At 36.9% G+C, this 16660-nt stretch overlaps 1 protein-coding gene across 2 annotated transcripts in view; it reads left to right on the top strand.

Annotated features, from left to right (window-relative positions):
• The window catches only part of Aff3 (ALF transcription elongation factor 3), a 539479-nt gene that overhangs the window by 274145 nt on the left and 248674 nt on the right, over positions 1 to 16660 (top strand). For both annotated transcript variants that reach the window (XM_090336509.1, XM_090336510.1), the window contains one exon: positions 13246 to 13293. In XM_090336509.1, the coding sequence (XP_090192635.1) occupies positions 13246 to 13293 (48 nt within the window). The remainder of the gene's footprint in view (positions 1 to 13245; positions 13294 to 16660) is intronic.

Raw genomic sequence — 16660 nt, 5'->3', positions numbered from 1 at the left:
GCAAATTTCTTACTCTGAACCTTGGTTTAACCCTGGCAAGCCCATGAAAAGCTCAAATGTGCTCAGGCTATAAGATAAAGTGATGATATTGCAGACACAGAAATTATAACAATATGAGATTAAACAAAGGGCAACAATAGAGTAGATAAATAACATAGTACATTAAGAACAACAATCACACAAGATAAAGCTCTTGTATCCATATCCTGGAGACACTTTCGTTTAGCCTCATCATATATGGCCTTATATAGCTAAGTTTTGAGCTATTGTAATCCTCTGCTAGGATTACCTCTGCTAGGTGTGTACTAATTGTTACCAATGAGGGAAACCATTAAGCCTGTGTTATTTGGGTCTGGCTTACTTCCCTCAATATGATTTTTTCCAAGTGTTTACATTTCCTTACAAATGGGGCAATGTCATTTTTTCTGATGGCAGCATAGAATTCCATTCTGTATAAATACTACATCTTCTTGAATGATGATATATTTTCTAAAGCAAGGTTTTGCCTGGGTTTGGGTATATTCTGTGTTGCTATAAGGAAACACCTGAAGCTTGGTGCTTTATAAAAAGGTTTGAGCCAGTTCTCCCTTAGCTGCAGCTTTTGCCTCCTCCCAACAGGGCAATTGTTTCTTTAAGATGTGGGTTCTGCACCCTTATTAGCAAGTTCCTCTGATGTCATTGGTGCATCTGAAGGACATAGCCATATAAAGCAGCTAATAAAAGCATTGTTTTAGGGAGCCGGGAGTTTTGCCTAGTGGTAGAGTGCTTGCCTAGCATGCACGAAGACCCAGGTTCGATTCCTTGGTACCACATGCATAGAAAAAAATAGCTGGAAGTGGTGCTGAGGCTCAAGTGGTAGAGCTCTATCCTTGAGAAGCTCCAAAGACAGGGCTCAGGCCCTGAGCTTAAGCCCAGGACTGGCAAATTATTATGGCTATTTGAGATGCAAATTTCCTCTTTGTTGAAGATGGTTTCTGATATGAGAGAAGAAACAAGCTAGAAGTTGAGTCATGTTTGACAGGCTTTCTGTCATCTGTTGATTTTGTGTTTTTTCATACCAAGCTATCTACATAAGCAATGGTTATCCTTTGCTCAATTTTTTCTTCAGACTAATTGCAGATTTAAAAAAATATGTTACTGTAAAGGTGATATACAGAGGAGTTACATAAGTCAGGTAATAAAGTACATTTCTTTTTGAACAATGTCACCCCTTCCCTCATCTTTTCCCAGTTTTTCCCACCTAAACCCTCATAGGTTGTATAGTTCATTTCAACATAGTGTCTCATGATCATCACTGCTGCATTTATTCACTCCTTGTTCCACTTCTTCTGTGTTTCCCACTTACCCTCCCCCAAACAGATAAACTTACATACAAAAGGTACAGAAAATAGAAACAACAATAAAGGAGAAACTAAAACAAAAACAAAATAACAAAAACTCTTGTTTCCATTTCTTGGAATTCATTTCGATAAATATCATTTTATGTGAACAAATTCACATAGCTATTGAGCCTTTATGATCCTCTCCTAAGAATATCCTCCTTTGGTCTCACTGTGTGAATATTTTGAGTCCTTTTTAATTTATCATGTCCATTTTTTGTCTTTTACTGTCTACTGGGTTTACTTGTAGATTTATAAGCACATCCTAGTTATTATAAATGAGGGAAACCATGCATATGTAAGTATTCAGCATGTTCTTATAGCATGATTCCTCAGAGAGTATCCCTAGAATCCGTTGATGCTGGATATACTGAATGAACTCTGTTCTGAGGGCCAGGCAGACCTGATCTATGTTGAGGAAATCTGAGGATAATGGAGAAAAAGCCTTTGAAGAACATGACATCTAAAGGTCTGTATCTAAGTCTATTCTTTATTTCTCTTAAGATACAAATAAATTAATTGCTTATACCAAATATAGAATATAGATTGAGAATCCTTAATCCCAAAATCTTAAATTCAAACTCCCAGACATTTTGAGGGCTCATATGATATATTAGAGTATAATTACACAAGAGTACTAAAATATTGTGTAAAAATACTTCCACAGCTGTAATCCTACCCACTCTGGAGGCTCAAATAAGACTGCAGTTTGAGGCTAGTCTACAAAAAATAAGTTCACAAGATTTCTTCTCAACTAATAGCTGGGTATGTGCCTGTCATCCCAACTCCACAGGAAGCTGAGATTAGAAAGGCTGAGTCCTAGACTATCCATGGCAACAAAGCTTTTGAGACTCCATCTCAACAGGAAAATCTGAGTATGGTAATATTCACCTCTCATCCCAGCTATGGAGAGAAATAACAAATAGGAGGATTGTCCAGGCACAGGACTAGGCAAAAAGCAACATACTGTGGTGAATCCTGAGGTTTTGTCCTCCCACATATGTTTAGGCTATGCATCTAAGCTATCTTTTATATGAGAAAGAATTATTTTGTGCTTTCCAATTCAAAAATATCGTATATATACACAAATATTCAAAAATTCTAAACCAGAAACACTTCTGTCCTAAAGAAATTTGGTATTGTCAAATTCATAGCCCTGTTTTTTGCCATTTACAATAGTCATTACACCTCATATTTAACTTATTATATATTTTACTGGGCAACACAAATTAGGAAAGTCTTTAGTATCATTAACTGGTTAATTTCTTCAACCACATTGAATTATTTATTCCATCTTGCAGGCCTTTGTGTTCAGAATTTCAAGAATTGAGAAGAATAGAATGAATGCTCCTGATTAATAATCAAAAATTTCACACTATATATCTGTTTGTCCTTCTGAGGCAAAAATAGAGATGTGATATTATTAGCTTCTTACTATTGATGAATAATGTGTTACTTAATATTAGATTATGGGGCATATTAGTGGGACAGGCTGAGAAATTTTAGAAATCTCCCCCCAATGCCTGCCTGTCATGTGAGTGTGAAATGGATCTCTCATCACTCCTGAGCCTGCTGTTCATTGGCTGGGAGTAATGATTTGAGATGAAAGAACACAGAGGTCTGAAGTATTCTTGTCAATGTCAATTACAAGCAGGAAGCACTTGTTCGATATGACTAAGCTATGGTTTCTTTGCTCATTGTTGACAGGGCAGTGGGAAGATGACCCCAGTATTCAGGACTTGACACTTTGTGGAGGACATGGTCCCCTGGAAAAGCACTAGATATCAATTAGTGACCAGGATGCAAAGTCAGTCTATAGTTCTAATTTCTTTAATTCATCAATAGGATTTTACAAAGTCAGCACACTGATAGACCACTTACCTTTCTGAGAGCCAAATACACTTTTAGTTACACACTCAGATTAAGATAACTAATTTTCACTGTAAAAATATTGTCATAGTTGAAAGACTTTGTCCTGTGGCTGGGAATCTGATAAGAAATCAATTAGTCCAACTTGAGTATGTCTAGTCAAAATACTCAAGAATAAAGGTATTTCAGAATTAGTTTGCTTTTTTTTCTTCTGATATTTTAAGAATATTTACATGTTAATAATGAGGCATCTGAAGGATGAGACCCGACTAAACATGAAATCTTTAGTTTTATATGTACTTTATCCATACAACCTGAGGAGAATTTTATACAATTTTTTGTCAGTCTTGGGGCTTAAACTCAGGGCCTGAGCACTGTCCTTGGGCTTTCTCAAGGCTCTACTAGAGCTCTAGTACTTAAGCCACAGTACTACTTCTGGCTTTTATTTTTAATGTATGTAGTACCAAGGGATTGAACTCCAGTCTTAGTGCATGCTAAGCAAGCACTCTTACCAATAGACTAAATTCTCGGCCCTATAAAACATTTTTGCATGCCTGTATTTTACCTACTAACCTTCAGGTGAGATTAAGTGAAATTTTCACATCACTGCTTAAGAAGTTTCAAGAGTTTGGTGTCACTTTTTAGACTGGGGATGTTCAGTTTGTAATTTTTTAACAATGTTACCTGCTAATAAAAAGCTATGAGAAGGGGCATCAAGGTTTGAGAAGTAATGCACCCACTACCTGATGAACATATATATTATCCTGACAATAAAATACAATAAAAAATACCTTTAAAAAAAAAGTTAATACTTGTTCTTGGATTTACAGATGGCAGTATGGGGATCAGGAAAGTCAAATTACTTCTAAATGTTTTCTATATTAATAACTATAGCTTTATTTTAATGAAGTAAATAAATATTAATATTGCAAGAAATTGTCTTTAAGTCCACTGGTGACTTACTGTTATTTGGTAAAGCAAATACATCCCTTGCAATTGTAGGCGACTGCCTTGGTTACTTAGGAAGTTCAAACTTTGAGGTTTGTTGTTGTTTGTGACAATACTGGAGTTTGAACTTGAAGCCATGCACTTGCTAAGAAGACATTCTTCCACTTGAACTATACCCCCTAATCTCTTTTGTCTTTAATTATTTTTCAAATAAGATCAAATACGATATTTTTCCCTCTTAGGCTAGCTTCAGTTACACTTCCCATGCAGCGTAAGACACACGCCACTGTGCCTGCCTTATTCATTAAGGAAAAGGTCAAGGACCTGGGAATGAGGTCTAGTGGTAACATGCTTGCCTAGCATGCGTGAAGCCCTGGGTTTGATTCCTCAGTACCACATAAACAGAAAAAGCCAGTGGTGGTGTGGCTCAAGTGATAGCAAAGGAAGCTTAGAGACAGTGCCCAGACCCTGAGTTCAAGCCCCAGGACAAAGAAAGGCAAGGCGAGGAGAGGCACTCATTGAACTGTATTCCTCCCTATCTTTGCTCCCCAGTAGTAGCTGGGATTGCAAACATGGACAGGGGGCTTAAACTCAGGGGCTGGGTACTGTCCCTTAAGTCTTTTGTTCAAGGCTAGCACTCTATCACTTCTACGTGCCACTTGCGGTTTTCTGGTAATTAATTGGAGTTAACAGTCTCATGGATTTTCCTGCCCAGGCTAGCTTTGAACTGTGATCCTCAGATCTCAGCCTTACCAATAGCGAGGATTGTAATCATGAGCCAGTGATGCCCAATTAGCATTTTAGTTTTTAGAAGTTTTTCTTTTTAATCTATGGGCTACTTAATTATTCAGTCAACAGATATGGACTTTGATAAGAAGTGGTCATAAATTTATAAAAAAGAAATGGTATAACCAGTATAAAATCTGATTGAAAGGAAATGGCATCCATTAACATTTTTTTCATTTATTCTTGTTCATCAAATGTAGTGCTTCCTTATTCAAAATGGAGGAGATGGAAATATTTCAATTTGCATGTACAAAACAAGATAACTTGAGCATGAGAACCAAGACTATTATATGAAATTCCTTTATGTTTCAGGTATATTTTATATATATGCAGGAAGGTATTCTATACAGAATTTTAAGGGTTTTCTGCATTCTGGCCAGTCTATTCTGAGAGGTCTGGTGTGTAGTCTTCTACTTGTGTTGTCAGCATTCAAAAACTTGGGGATTTGAGAGCATTTCAGGCTTCAAAGTTTTAGAGTGAAAATGCTTAACCTGTAGTTGTTAATGCAGTAAAACCATATAGAGTCAAAGAAATGGAGAAAAATGCTTATTGGATATTGGGTTTTACTCTGGAATGGTAGTGATATTGTGGAAGTAGGTAGAAATGATGGTTCTTCGTGACATTGTAAATGTGCCAAATGCCATGAATATGGTATGCTTATAGTGGTTCATTTTATATTACCTGACTTGAACCACAGTATTTTTTATAGTAGTATCCTTTGTGCTCTTTTCTCTATTTTTCTTTGAATTTGTATTACTGTATTATAATTGGGAGATATTTGAGAAGTTTAGCCTAGACTCTTTTGTTTGTTTAGTATCTTTCAGAATAACAAATTATTTTCTTGGACATTTATTGCGAACATTTCTTAAGTTTATCCTCATTTATTTATTTTTCTTGTTCTTATAACATGAATTCTTTTATATTTTTAAATGGTCCTTACTATTACACAAAATAGCTTTTGTCTTTATTCTATATCCAATCCCATATTAACCTTCCATTTTAATAAAGTGAAGTCTTTTGGGCTTTTCCAAGATTATGATTTTTTTTAATTAGTAAACTGAATTAATCACAATTTATTTGTTTACTTAATGACATAGTGCTTCAAAATACTACTAATATTGAACCCATTTTGCATTTCTGAGAGAAATCCTACCAACTCATATATTTTATTGGTTTATATTTGCTACTAATCTGTAGAATATTTCACATTTATTTTCATCAGGGATATTGATCAGTTCTCTTCTGTTGGGTTTTTATTCTGATGTAATAAAATTAACTCTATAGCTTTCCATTACTTTGTATTCTGGGAGAGAAATTGGACAGGAATTTATTTTTCTGTAAACAGTTTTCTTTTTTGTGTGTGATTTTATTTATTTTTTTCCATATATTTTTATTGCAATTAATAAAAGGATTACATTACATTCGCCAGATGGAAGGTGCATTACTTCACATACATTGATATCCTTTCACATGTCTTGGTCCCCATTCCCTCCCCCACACTCCCACCCTCATCTTGTTTTCCCCCCTTTCCTATCCAATTTCAAATAACCAAATACATATATATCCAATATATCAGATAACAAAGTGAAATACTGTAACAATATGAGATAACCAAGGGACAGCAAAAGAGATGAGAGATAACAGTACATTAAGGACAACAATCATTCATTATATGGCTTTTGTTTCTATATCCTAGAGGTCCTTTCATTTAGCGTCCTACTGTATGGACTTTTGTATCAAGGTTTTCCTCTATTGCAAATCTCTGCTACAAGAGTCCAAGTTTCTACTGATTATGGCAAATGAGGGAAACCATTGAGCCTAAGTTCCTTTGAGTATGGCTTACTTCACTTAACATGATTTTTTCTAAGTCTTTCCATTTCCTTACAAATGGGGCGATGTCATTCTTTCTGACAGCAGCATAGAAGTCCATTGTGTATAAATTCCACATCTTGTTGATCCACTCATCAACTGAGGGACATCTAGGTTGGTTCCATATCTTTGCTACGGTGAATAGTGCTGCAGTGAACATCGTTGTGCTAGTGGATTTAGTATGTCCTTGTTTCTGGATGGTTGGGTAAATGCCAAGTAGTGGAATTGCTGGGTCATAGGGGAGTTCTATGTTTAGTCTTTATCATTATGATTTTTTTTTAAAAAACGGACTTGAAAGTGTTTTATTTTGCTTGCATTCTCAGGATTATAAATCCATTATCATCATACATTGGTTTTCTTCAAGAAGTTTCCAGTTTTAAGATGTTCAATTATTAGTGTTTTATTCTATTTTAAAATTAGTATCAGCTGGGCGTGGTGGCTCACACATGTAATCCTAGCTATTTAGGAGACTGAGATCTGAGGATCAAGGTTCAAAGCCAGCCCGGGCACAAAAGGACCTGAGACTCTTCTAGAAAACAGGAAGTGGAGCTTGGCTCAAGGGTAGGATGATAGCCTTGAGCTGAAGAGCTCAGTGACACTGCCCAGACCCAGGGGTAGGACAGTAGCCTTGAACTGAAGAGCTCAGGGACTGCACCCAGGCCAAGTTCAAGCCCCACGACCCACCAAAATAAAAATAGTATCAATGTCTTCTTAAAATTATAGTACTTTATATGTTATTTTATCTAAAATTATGCTTATTTGAGCTTCTTATTTAATAGATTTGTGTGTGACTTGCCTGTCATGACACATTTTTAATTTTGCTTTTGTTCATAATATGTTTAGAACTTATAAAATCCTTTGATTTTATATGCTATAGATAATTTTTGTCTTCCCCTAGTTGTTACTTCCATTCTTTCTCCTTCTTTTGTATTCTTCTTTGGATTTACTTAAAATGTGTGTGTGTGTATATATATACTAGTCCTAGGACTTGAATTCAGAGCCTGGGTGCTGTCATTGAGACTTTTTTCTCAAGTATTGACTTCTACCACTTGTACAACTGCTCCTCCTTAAGCTTTTTGGTGGTTAATTGGAGATAAGAGTCTCACAGACTTTCCAGACTGGCTTCAAACCTGTATCCTCAGATCTTAGCCTTTTGAGTAGCTAGGATTACAGGCATGAGCCACCAGTACCTGGATTTTACTTAAAATTTTTAGTTGATTCCTTAATGCAAAAATTTACTAGAGAAAAAAATTAGTGAAAGCCTTTTCTGTTAGATAGTCTTTGTGTCATCTCATCGTTTTTATATTACTGAGTTTTAATACTATTTTTTCCTGCAAATATAAAGTTATTTGTATGAATGTGGTTTGTGCTTAATTTCAGAGATTCTTGGTTTTATGTCTGCACTGCCTTTAGTTCCTACCCTCATAGGTCTGGGACAACTTCTGGATTTTAAGAGTTTTTCTCTATAGCCCACATCTAAGTAATACAACCAATTCTTTACCTTCAATCTCATTGCATATCTGAGAAGGCAGAGTTTTCTCTCAGAAGTGAAAGTTCTTTCAATATACCAATTTAACTTCAATAACCTTTGCAAATTCTGTATTCTCTCCTGTAGCTTTTCTTCGTAGGAGCATATTGAAATTTTTAAACCATAATTCATTTTTTTATTTTCTTCTTAGTAAATCTTCTGATGCACTATGATTGCCTTAATTTTCCTCATTCTGTATTGTGATGTGTTTCATATATGAATATGTGTGCGGGTTCACATATAGGGGTGTGTGTATGTGTGTGTGTGTGTGTGTGTGTGTGTGTTTGTGAATAAGACCTAGACTTTGGCTAATGTTAATATTTCTAGTCTGTAATCATTTTGCTTTCATTTTTATAGGTACATCTTTTAAAATTATTTCCTTGGCTTATTTTTCTCGAGTTGTGAAAATATCTAAATACTGCTGGTGACAGTAAAGTCACCGAGGCAGAACAGTAAGAGTGCATGGATGGCCAGATCAGGTGAAAGCAGAAAAGCAGAGATTAATCTGGGCCGTGGGTGGGAAGAGAGCAGAGTATATCCTTTGGAAGGTTACATTTCAGGTTAGGTATAGACAAGCTAACCAGAAGAGATAGTTGACTGCCTGCATCCTTTGTTTACTGGTGATACTGTCCTCAGGATAAGGCTGAGGACACAACATAGGGATAGGGCTTCCTGTGGAGTTACAATGGTTCTTGAACCTGAGCATACTGTCTCTTGTACTGCTTACGTCTCATTTCTTCATTGCTCAGATTTCCTGTAAACCAGAAGAGTAAAGTCTGTTTCAATATAGCTCTGCTGGAGTATATATATATATATACATGTATATATGTATATATATATATATATATGCATGCATGGGATCAGCATTTCTAAACATTCCTTTGAGGACCTGCAGACAAACGAAGGCCTGTGACTTTAACTTAGCAGTATTTTAGAATGGAAGTTCCACCTGAAATGCATCTGATGAAGAGTTAAACTATTTTCACAAAGTGTGATGTGTGCAGCTCATCTACTTTGCTATGAAATGCCATTTTCCTTGATTTGATCCAGCCTATTCTCCTTAAGCCTTGCTTCTTACAGTGTTGTGTGCTGTGCATGGTAATTAGGGACTTCTGCTGTCAGGGCCAGGCTGCTCCTGGTGGATTCTTGAGCTCCCATTTCCCAGAGCTTAGTTCTTCACCTTTCTCAGGCACAGTATGGAGTATGTGTATCTAGGTGGTAGGATTTGAGAGAACGCACATGATAGCAAGACTGTAGAGAAGAATCAGCCAGGGATGTTAGGTTTTAATTGAAGTTTAGTTAGAGGTTCAATGAGGTGAGGTTGTTATGACAGATTTCAAAATGTAATGATAGGAAAATGAGGTGGGTTCATCAGAGTCGGAGTAAATATGAAACAGCAGCTCAGCAACTCAGCATGAAACAACAGCTACAAAGTCTCAAAACCTAGAGTAATTAAAATTTACATTGTGCAGCCCTCCTTCTCAGTGGGTACCTTTCCAAGGAAGCAGTAATTTTATTGTGGAAAGTATAAACACAATTTTTGAGATGTAAATTATATGCACATTTTAATCTTGTTCATAAACATAGGATGTAAATATAATCAAAGCACAAACTATAGCTGAAAGCAGACTTGGGATAGACCTCAGAAGATAAAATATGCTATAGGCTACTTTCCTGTGCCTACCTACCTTCCTGCCCATTCTGTACTTGTAGAAAAGATGAGGTGAGATTTCATCCTTGCATTTCTGGGGACACCAAAAACCCTCTGGGATTTTTTTAATGTTACAGGAGGAATAGGAGTTTTAACCCTTTCTCTCAGGATTCACTCCTACCTCTTTTCCTTTTGATCAGTGCATATGATGTAGTTCAGGCAGTTGAGAGATGGAACTCAATGTTACAGAATTTGCAGAATGGGAAAAGGGAGAAAATTTACCCAAATACTATCTTAATTGTTCCATTCCCCCACTTAAAACATGAAAGTCCTGAGGACTGACCACGGGGAGACAGAGAAATTGTAGAAAATTTACTGTGCCGGTGCTGAGAAGATGTGCATTCTCTGTCTGCTCCTGCTATCTGCTGAGTAATTTGGACAAAATACTTTGCTTCTATGTGTCATGGTTTTTCTACCTGTGCAAATCATTTGATTTGGCCTGAAATTAGCTCCAAGATTTCCTATAACTCAAACTTCCTGTGATACGGTGCCCCATAAAACCACTCAATCCAAACAGAATCCTAGGGATCCAAAATAATATGATAGGTTTCTTGAGTCATCAGGAGGAATGTTTCACAAAAGGCTCAACTTCCCCTCTCCAGACTATCTGACCTACTTAAGATTGCTTGGTCTCAGCCCCTTGGTCCTGGTCTCAGTTTGACACCTCCACTACTGTGTCAGAGGTCTTCCTCGTAGGTCGTGACTTGGCATCTGTCCATCCAGACCATTGAAGTCCAGGGTTAAACCTGCCCTCTTGGCACCTATCCCTGTTTTTTCTCTATATATTAGTTCCCTTAACATAGTAGGGTAATGAAAATGTTTAAGATTGTCAGTACATAATTATAAGGGGCCATCATTAAGCAATCTTTTCTTTATATAGACCACATCAAATGCAGTTCAAGTGTAGTATTCAGGAGAAGCTGGACTGCAATGAATCAAGCCCAAAGTTTAATTGGAAGAGTTATTTTATATATTGTATGGATAGTATATTGGGTGAGACTGTTGTTTCATAGTAAAAAAAAAAAAAAGGAGGTATATTGCTGGTGTAGCATTTGTTCTGTCATCTGTGGGAATGTTTGGAAATGTGTAGGTAGAATGAAAGAAGTGTTGTGGCTATAGGGTCTGTTTTCCAATTGAGACCGCTGCTTCTCATTTATGAATGACAAGGGTATGGGCATTCCAATGAAAATATAAAGCCATCAGTTTACTTGACACTTTACCGTACCGCCTTTGAGATGGGTGTCTCAGTCTTCCCTTTAACAATCACCTGTCTTCAAAAACATCATGTTTTTTATTAACACTGATTTTACAGCATATTTCAAAGGTCATGTTTAACAAATAAGTATTTAAGAAGTGAAACTCTATATGCAATCACTGGCACATAGATTTTAGAACAAAATTAAAATTAATCTGAGGGTTTGTATGTCACAGATACATATTAATCTATGTAACAAAACATTATGTCATAGATTTTATGTCTATGTAGTTATGGTTATGTCTCCAAGACCATGTCCATAACCTTGGGTACCCAAATATTGAGTTATTGCTCTTGTACTGTTTGGATCTAATATCCACATATCAAGGAGACCATGAACCTTTTGTTCCTTTGGTCTTAACATTATTCACTCTAGTTTCATCCACTTCCCAATGAATACCATTATTTTATCTTGTCTGTTGGCTATGTAGAATTCCATTGTATATACGTACCACATTTTTTGTATCCATTCATCTGTAGTGGGGCATCTGGGTTGTTTTCATTGCTTGGCTATTGTGAATAGTGCAGAGATGAACATAGCTGAGCAGATGTCTTTATAATATCCTGGGTTATGAAGCTCAGGGTAGATGCCCAGGAGTGGTATGGCAGGATCGTAGGAAAGGACTATTTTCAGTTTTTTTAAGAAACCTCCAAACTGCCTTCCAGAGTGGCTATACTAATTTACATTTCCACCAGCACTTTTTCCTTTCTATTTATCTGGCTAGGTAGAAGCTCAGAAGCTCTATAGTTTTGCAGGAAGTAAATTTATTCCTATCTTCACCCACCATCAATTAATAAATGAGTAGTACACACATTGCATGGTGTGTGGAGCTTAGTTCAGAATAAGTTGGGAACTCTGTGTTCCTGGAGTGTATGTTCTAGAAAGAGGCGATGTTATTAAAGAATCAGTTATTGATTTTAAGTCATGGGAGGACTATGATGAGGTGATGCCAGAGTGTAGAGAACTCTGGGATGACAGATGGCCTTAGACACTGAGGAGGCAATGGGTATCTGAGGAATGAGTTGGAATTCTCCAGAAAACTGTGACATGTACAAATGACATTTCTGATAGGGAACTATAAGGAAGAAAGGCAGTAGGATTTGAGTAGAGATCACAAGAAAGCTCCCCATTCTAGAATGTCCTTAAATTATAGGCACCAGAGAATGATTGCCCTAAGCCCACATGTGGTATCTCCAGTAGCAGTTGCTTGCTGCTTTCATGTCCCCACAAAACCACGTGCTGTGTTCCAGACTGTGTGGCCAGCAGCAAACAGTCTCTCAAATTTAAGGTTGTTAACAGAGGGCTGTGACCTGAAGACACCACCCCTGAGAGGCCTTGGTTCCACCACAACACAGGGCAGCTTAGTGACAGCCAAGCAAGTAGCACTGGGCTGCAGTTTCCAGAGATTTCACTTTTTGGTTTGTCAGTTTGGGATCCATCGAAACCTAAGTGTGGCTTTGGGAACTGTGAATGACTAGGATTTCACTTAAGCCATAGCAATCACCTTACTATCAAGCCCATGGAACATATCTGGTAGCTTTTGCAACGAAGTTTCTACACTGTGCTGGGACCCAGGATGAACAGAATTCAAATCTGTGCTTCCTGTTTTGTGCCTATGAGTCTCCCTGCTTGGTGTTCGTGTGGCCAGAAGATGGGAGGTCATGCTTCTGGGGCAGGCCTGAGAGTGTGGTACTCCTACCAGGCAAGAGAAAACAAGGAGCCACAATAGGAGTCAGCTATTAAGGGAAGAAGCTTATCAATAAATCCCATCTTAAGTATTCCCTTACCAAACCTCTAGTGAATTTTTTCCCACTAATTGGGAACCTTGCATGTCACCTTCTCTTTGTGACCATAAATCTTTTCTAAGAAGCCTAATTTATTCTTTCTCCTTTGTTTCAGGAGACTAGGTCTGGAGAAAACAACAGCTGTGTTGAAGAAATAATTCGGGTAAGAGTAGTGTTTTAAAAACCATTTCAAAACAAAAGATAGAAAATTTTATTTAAAAATTCAATGTATTGAGCATGCATTCTAAAGAGAATGGATTCATAGGGTCACATTTTCAAAGGAAGCCTGTGGCTTGTGGGTCATTTTCTGTTTAACATTTACCTTTTTGAGAGAGAGAGAGAGAGAGGGGGGGGGGAGGGAGGGAGGGAGGAGAGAGAGAGAGAGAGAGAGAGAGAGAGAGAGAGAGAGAGAGAGAGAGAGAGAGAGAGAGAGAGAGAGAGAGAGAGAGATCCCTTAACAAAATAACACTTCTTTTAACAGACCTAGGAGCTTATCCACCCAGGTACTTTTGTGCAGGCTGAGGTGATGCTCAGGCATTAAAGTGACCCGTTGGAAGACAGAACAGACTTTAGTTGAAAAATATGGAAGCACTTACATTTGGATACACCCATTTATCACCCTACTATTTAAGAGTCAGGCAGAGGTTGCCGTGTGATTTTTCTTCTGAACTTAATTAGAATCAGGCGTACCTGACAAACAGGTAATGCTCAGAGTCTGAAATGTATTGCTACATTGTTTCTCATGTTATTAATTTCCTTGTCTTCTTTCCACCATCACCCCTCCATTAGTCGGTTTCTAAGTAGTCTGACAAGTAAGACTTATGTAGGGTTGTCATTTTCCTGAGAATTCCAGTTTTAATCAGAAAGTCACCATCAACCCAGAGGGTTGGTTTTTGTTGCTCATAGTTTTGTCCCAGGGGAGTTCTCTAAAAATCTATGGTTCTCAGAAAAGTGATATTCCACTGGGCAAAACTCCAGTAAAAATTAGACCAGATGGTATCAACATTCTCTACAGAGTAAAAGCTATTTTAATATGTTTCTAACTTTTGGACATCTTATATACTTTCGCTTTAATTGTTATTTTACAGTGTTGTACTACTTAATAATAAGTAATTACTTACTTTAAAATTTTATATGAAAAATATTTTCTAAAATAACATATTTTTCTTTATGGAAGGCATTATTTCACAAATCTTGTAACTCACAAATTGGCCAGAAAAAAAAGAAGTTTTATTTATTGAATTAATTTTCTTACATGTAAGATAATTATCAAATCAAATAGCTTTATTTCTGGCATTTAGGTGCACATTAAATAAAATCTATACTGTACTTTATCTGTATCATCTATTTTGTCTCTTTGTCAGATTAAACAGTTGATAGTATATGGTATTGAGAGATGTTTTCCTTCTTTTTCTCTTGTAAAATAATCATGCTTGAGATTTCAAATATTTTTTGTGTGTGTTCTGTTACATTTCTTTTTTATTGTATTTTATTGCCAGGGTAACATATAGAGGAGTTAGTTACATTTGTTAGGTAATGGGTACATTACTTCTTGAACATTGATACCCCTTCTCATGTTTTTCTCCCCCTTGCCCTCCCTCAGCCGTTCCCAATCATCTTCCATTTTTAAGCCACCTTTTGAATGGCTCTACAAAATGATAATACTGAAACTCATTAACACTCTCTTTGCTTTTCTTTTAGAATTTCCCAGAGAAATTCTACTGTTTTTTATCATCTCTTGAAAGAAATCTATCTTTGCCTCTTTTCTCTGGGAAAACATGTTTTTACATGTTTGTTTGTTTTATTATTGTTGTTTTGAGGCAGGGTTTTGCAATATAGCCTAGCTTGCCAGTACCTTCAGCCTTCTTCCTACCCTTCAAATCTCTAAGTAGGGTGTAACAAATTTGAACAAAGACTTAACCAATTCAAATACTTCATATGATATTGGCTCCTAACACCTCCATTGGTTATAAATCTAGGACCTTGTTCCTTGGTCTCTTCAGAATCTGGTTTTTGTACATTGCTTTGTGGTACCCAGTTTTTCTGTTTAAGTAAACCTGATGTGGTTAAGGTACCAGAAATAGTTGTTTGTAGCCATCACATTTGTGATAGTGTTTTCTTGTAGTGATAGAAAAGGAAAGCCAGGAAAAAGGCTTTGAAGTAATATGTTAGGGCACTCATTCCCTTTTCATGGGAGTGGGGACCACTGAGAGAGGGTAAAATAGACCTGACCTTTGCCTTCTTGAACTGATAATCTGCTGGGAGAGAAAGATACCAGTTTTTCAAAGAGCTCGTAAGTAAATATACAATATAAACTGTGTTAAATAGGAATTTATGAGAGCTTAGCCTAGGGTACCATGTCCTTCCTTGAGGTGGAGGCAATGAATAGAAAAACAACTAAGGATAAAAATGGTGATGACAGCAAGTAAAAGAAATGGGAGAGCTTGGTTTGATAGTGGCCATGATACAGTAGGGAAGGCCACAGTGGGATAAGCCTGGACAGGAGAGGCGAAAGGAGCCAGATAATGCTGACTTCTTCAGCCATGCTCAAGGTTCTGTAAGAAAGGGAGTCAGTGAAGCATTTGAGCAGAGAATGGTATGTGATCATACAGACAATGTCAGTGTACTACTCTAGCTGCTGTGGATGAGGGAATGTGGAAGATTAAGAAAAGCATCAAGAATGAGTGGAAATCATTGTAGGAGTCCCAAGGATAGATGCACTTACAGGCATGAAAAGGCTTAGGAGGTATCCTGATTTAGGATAAAAAAGAGAGAAATCATAAATTCATTTTTAGACCTGCTAAATCAAAGTGCCTTTGAGACAGCTAACTAAACTTAGAGAACAGAGAAAAGTGAACCAGGCCTCTCATGTAAGCAAGAGGTCTGAGCTGCAGCCTAACATTTTTAGTTAATTCAAATATCATTGGCAATAAAACCACAGAAGTGGCCACATTTTCCTGGAAAGAGAGACTAGAGACAAAGTAACAGGAATCTAAATTCTCATATTGAAAGGCCAACAAAAGGAATATTTTCTGGCAAGAAGAAATGAGAGGAAGTTACCAGAAAGGTTGAGTAAAAATGATTATCTTAAAGAGTTACAGACCCAAGGGAAGAGAGTTTTACATCCAAGAATGTGCAGAGGGAGTATTGAAAGGACAAGAAAGACTATAGGCTCTTTGCTGCAAAAGGGAGATTTTCATTTCCACATTATTATGATATAAAAGTGCCAGATTGTACATTTGTACAGTGAAACACACAGTTTTTAATGGCCAACACTACCAGTCTCATCTTCAGCTTCTTCCTCTCCTTTCTCTCATTTTTGCTGAGGTGGCGATTTTCAAAGCATTTGACTATCACATTGTATTCTGAAGTATAATTATTTTTTATTCTTACTCAGAGAATTTTAATCCTGGGACCTAATAAATCTGTGTGTAATTGCAAAGTTCTCTTAACCAAGGGTGAAATTATAACTCAGTTCTCTGAAGATGGATCATAAAGGCTAGTAGCACTCATGGCTAGCATATGTTTAT

This window comes from Megascapheus bottae, chromosome 7 (genome assembly GCF_031878675.1).
Source record: "Megascapheus bottae isolate mThoBot1 chromosome 7, mThoBot2.hap1, whole genome shotgun sequence".
NCBI classification, from domain to species: domain Eukaryota; kingdom Metazoa; phylum Chordata; class Mammalia; order Rodentia; family Geomyidae; genus Megascapheus; species Megascapheus bottae.
This window is presented reverse-complemented; position numbering and strand designations above follow the sequence as displayed.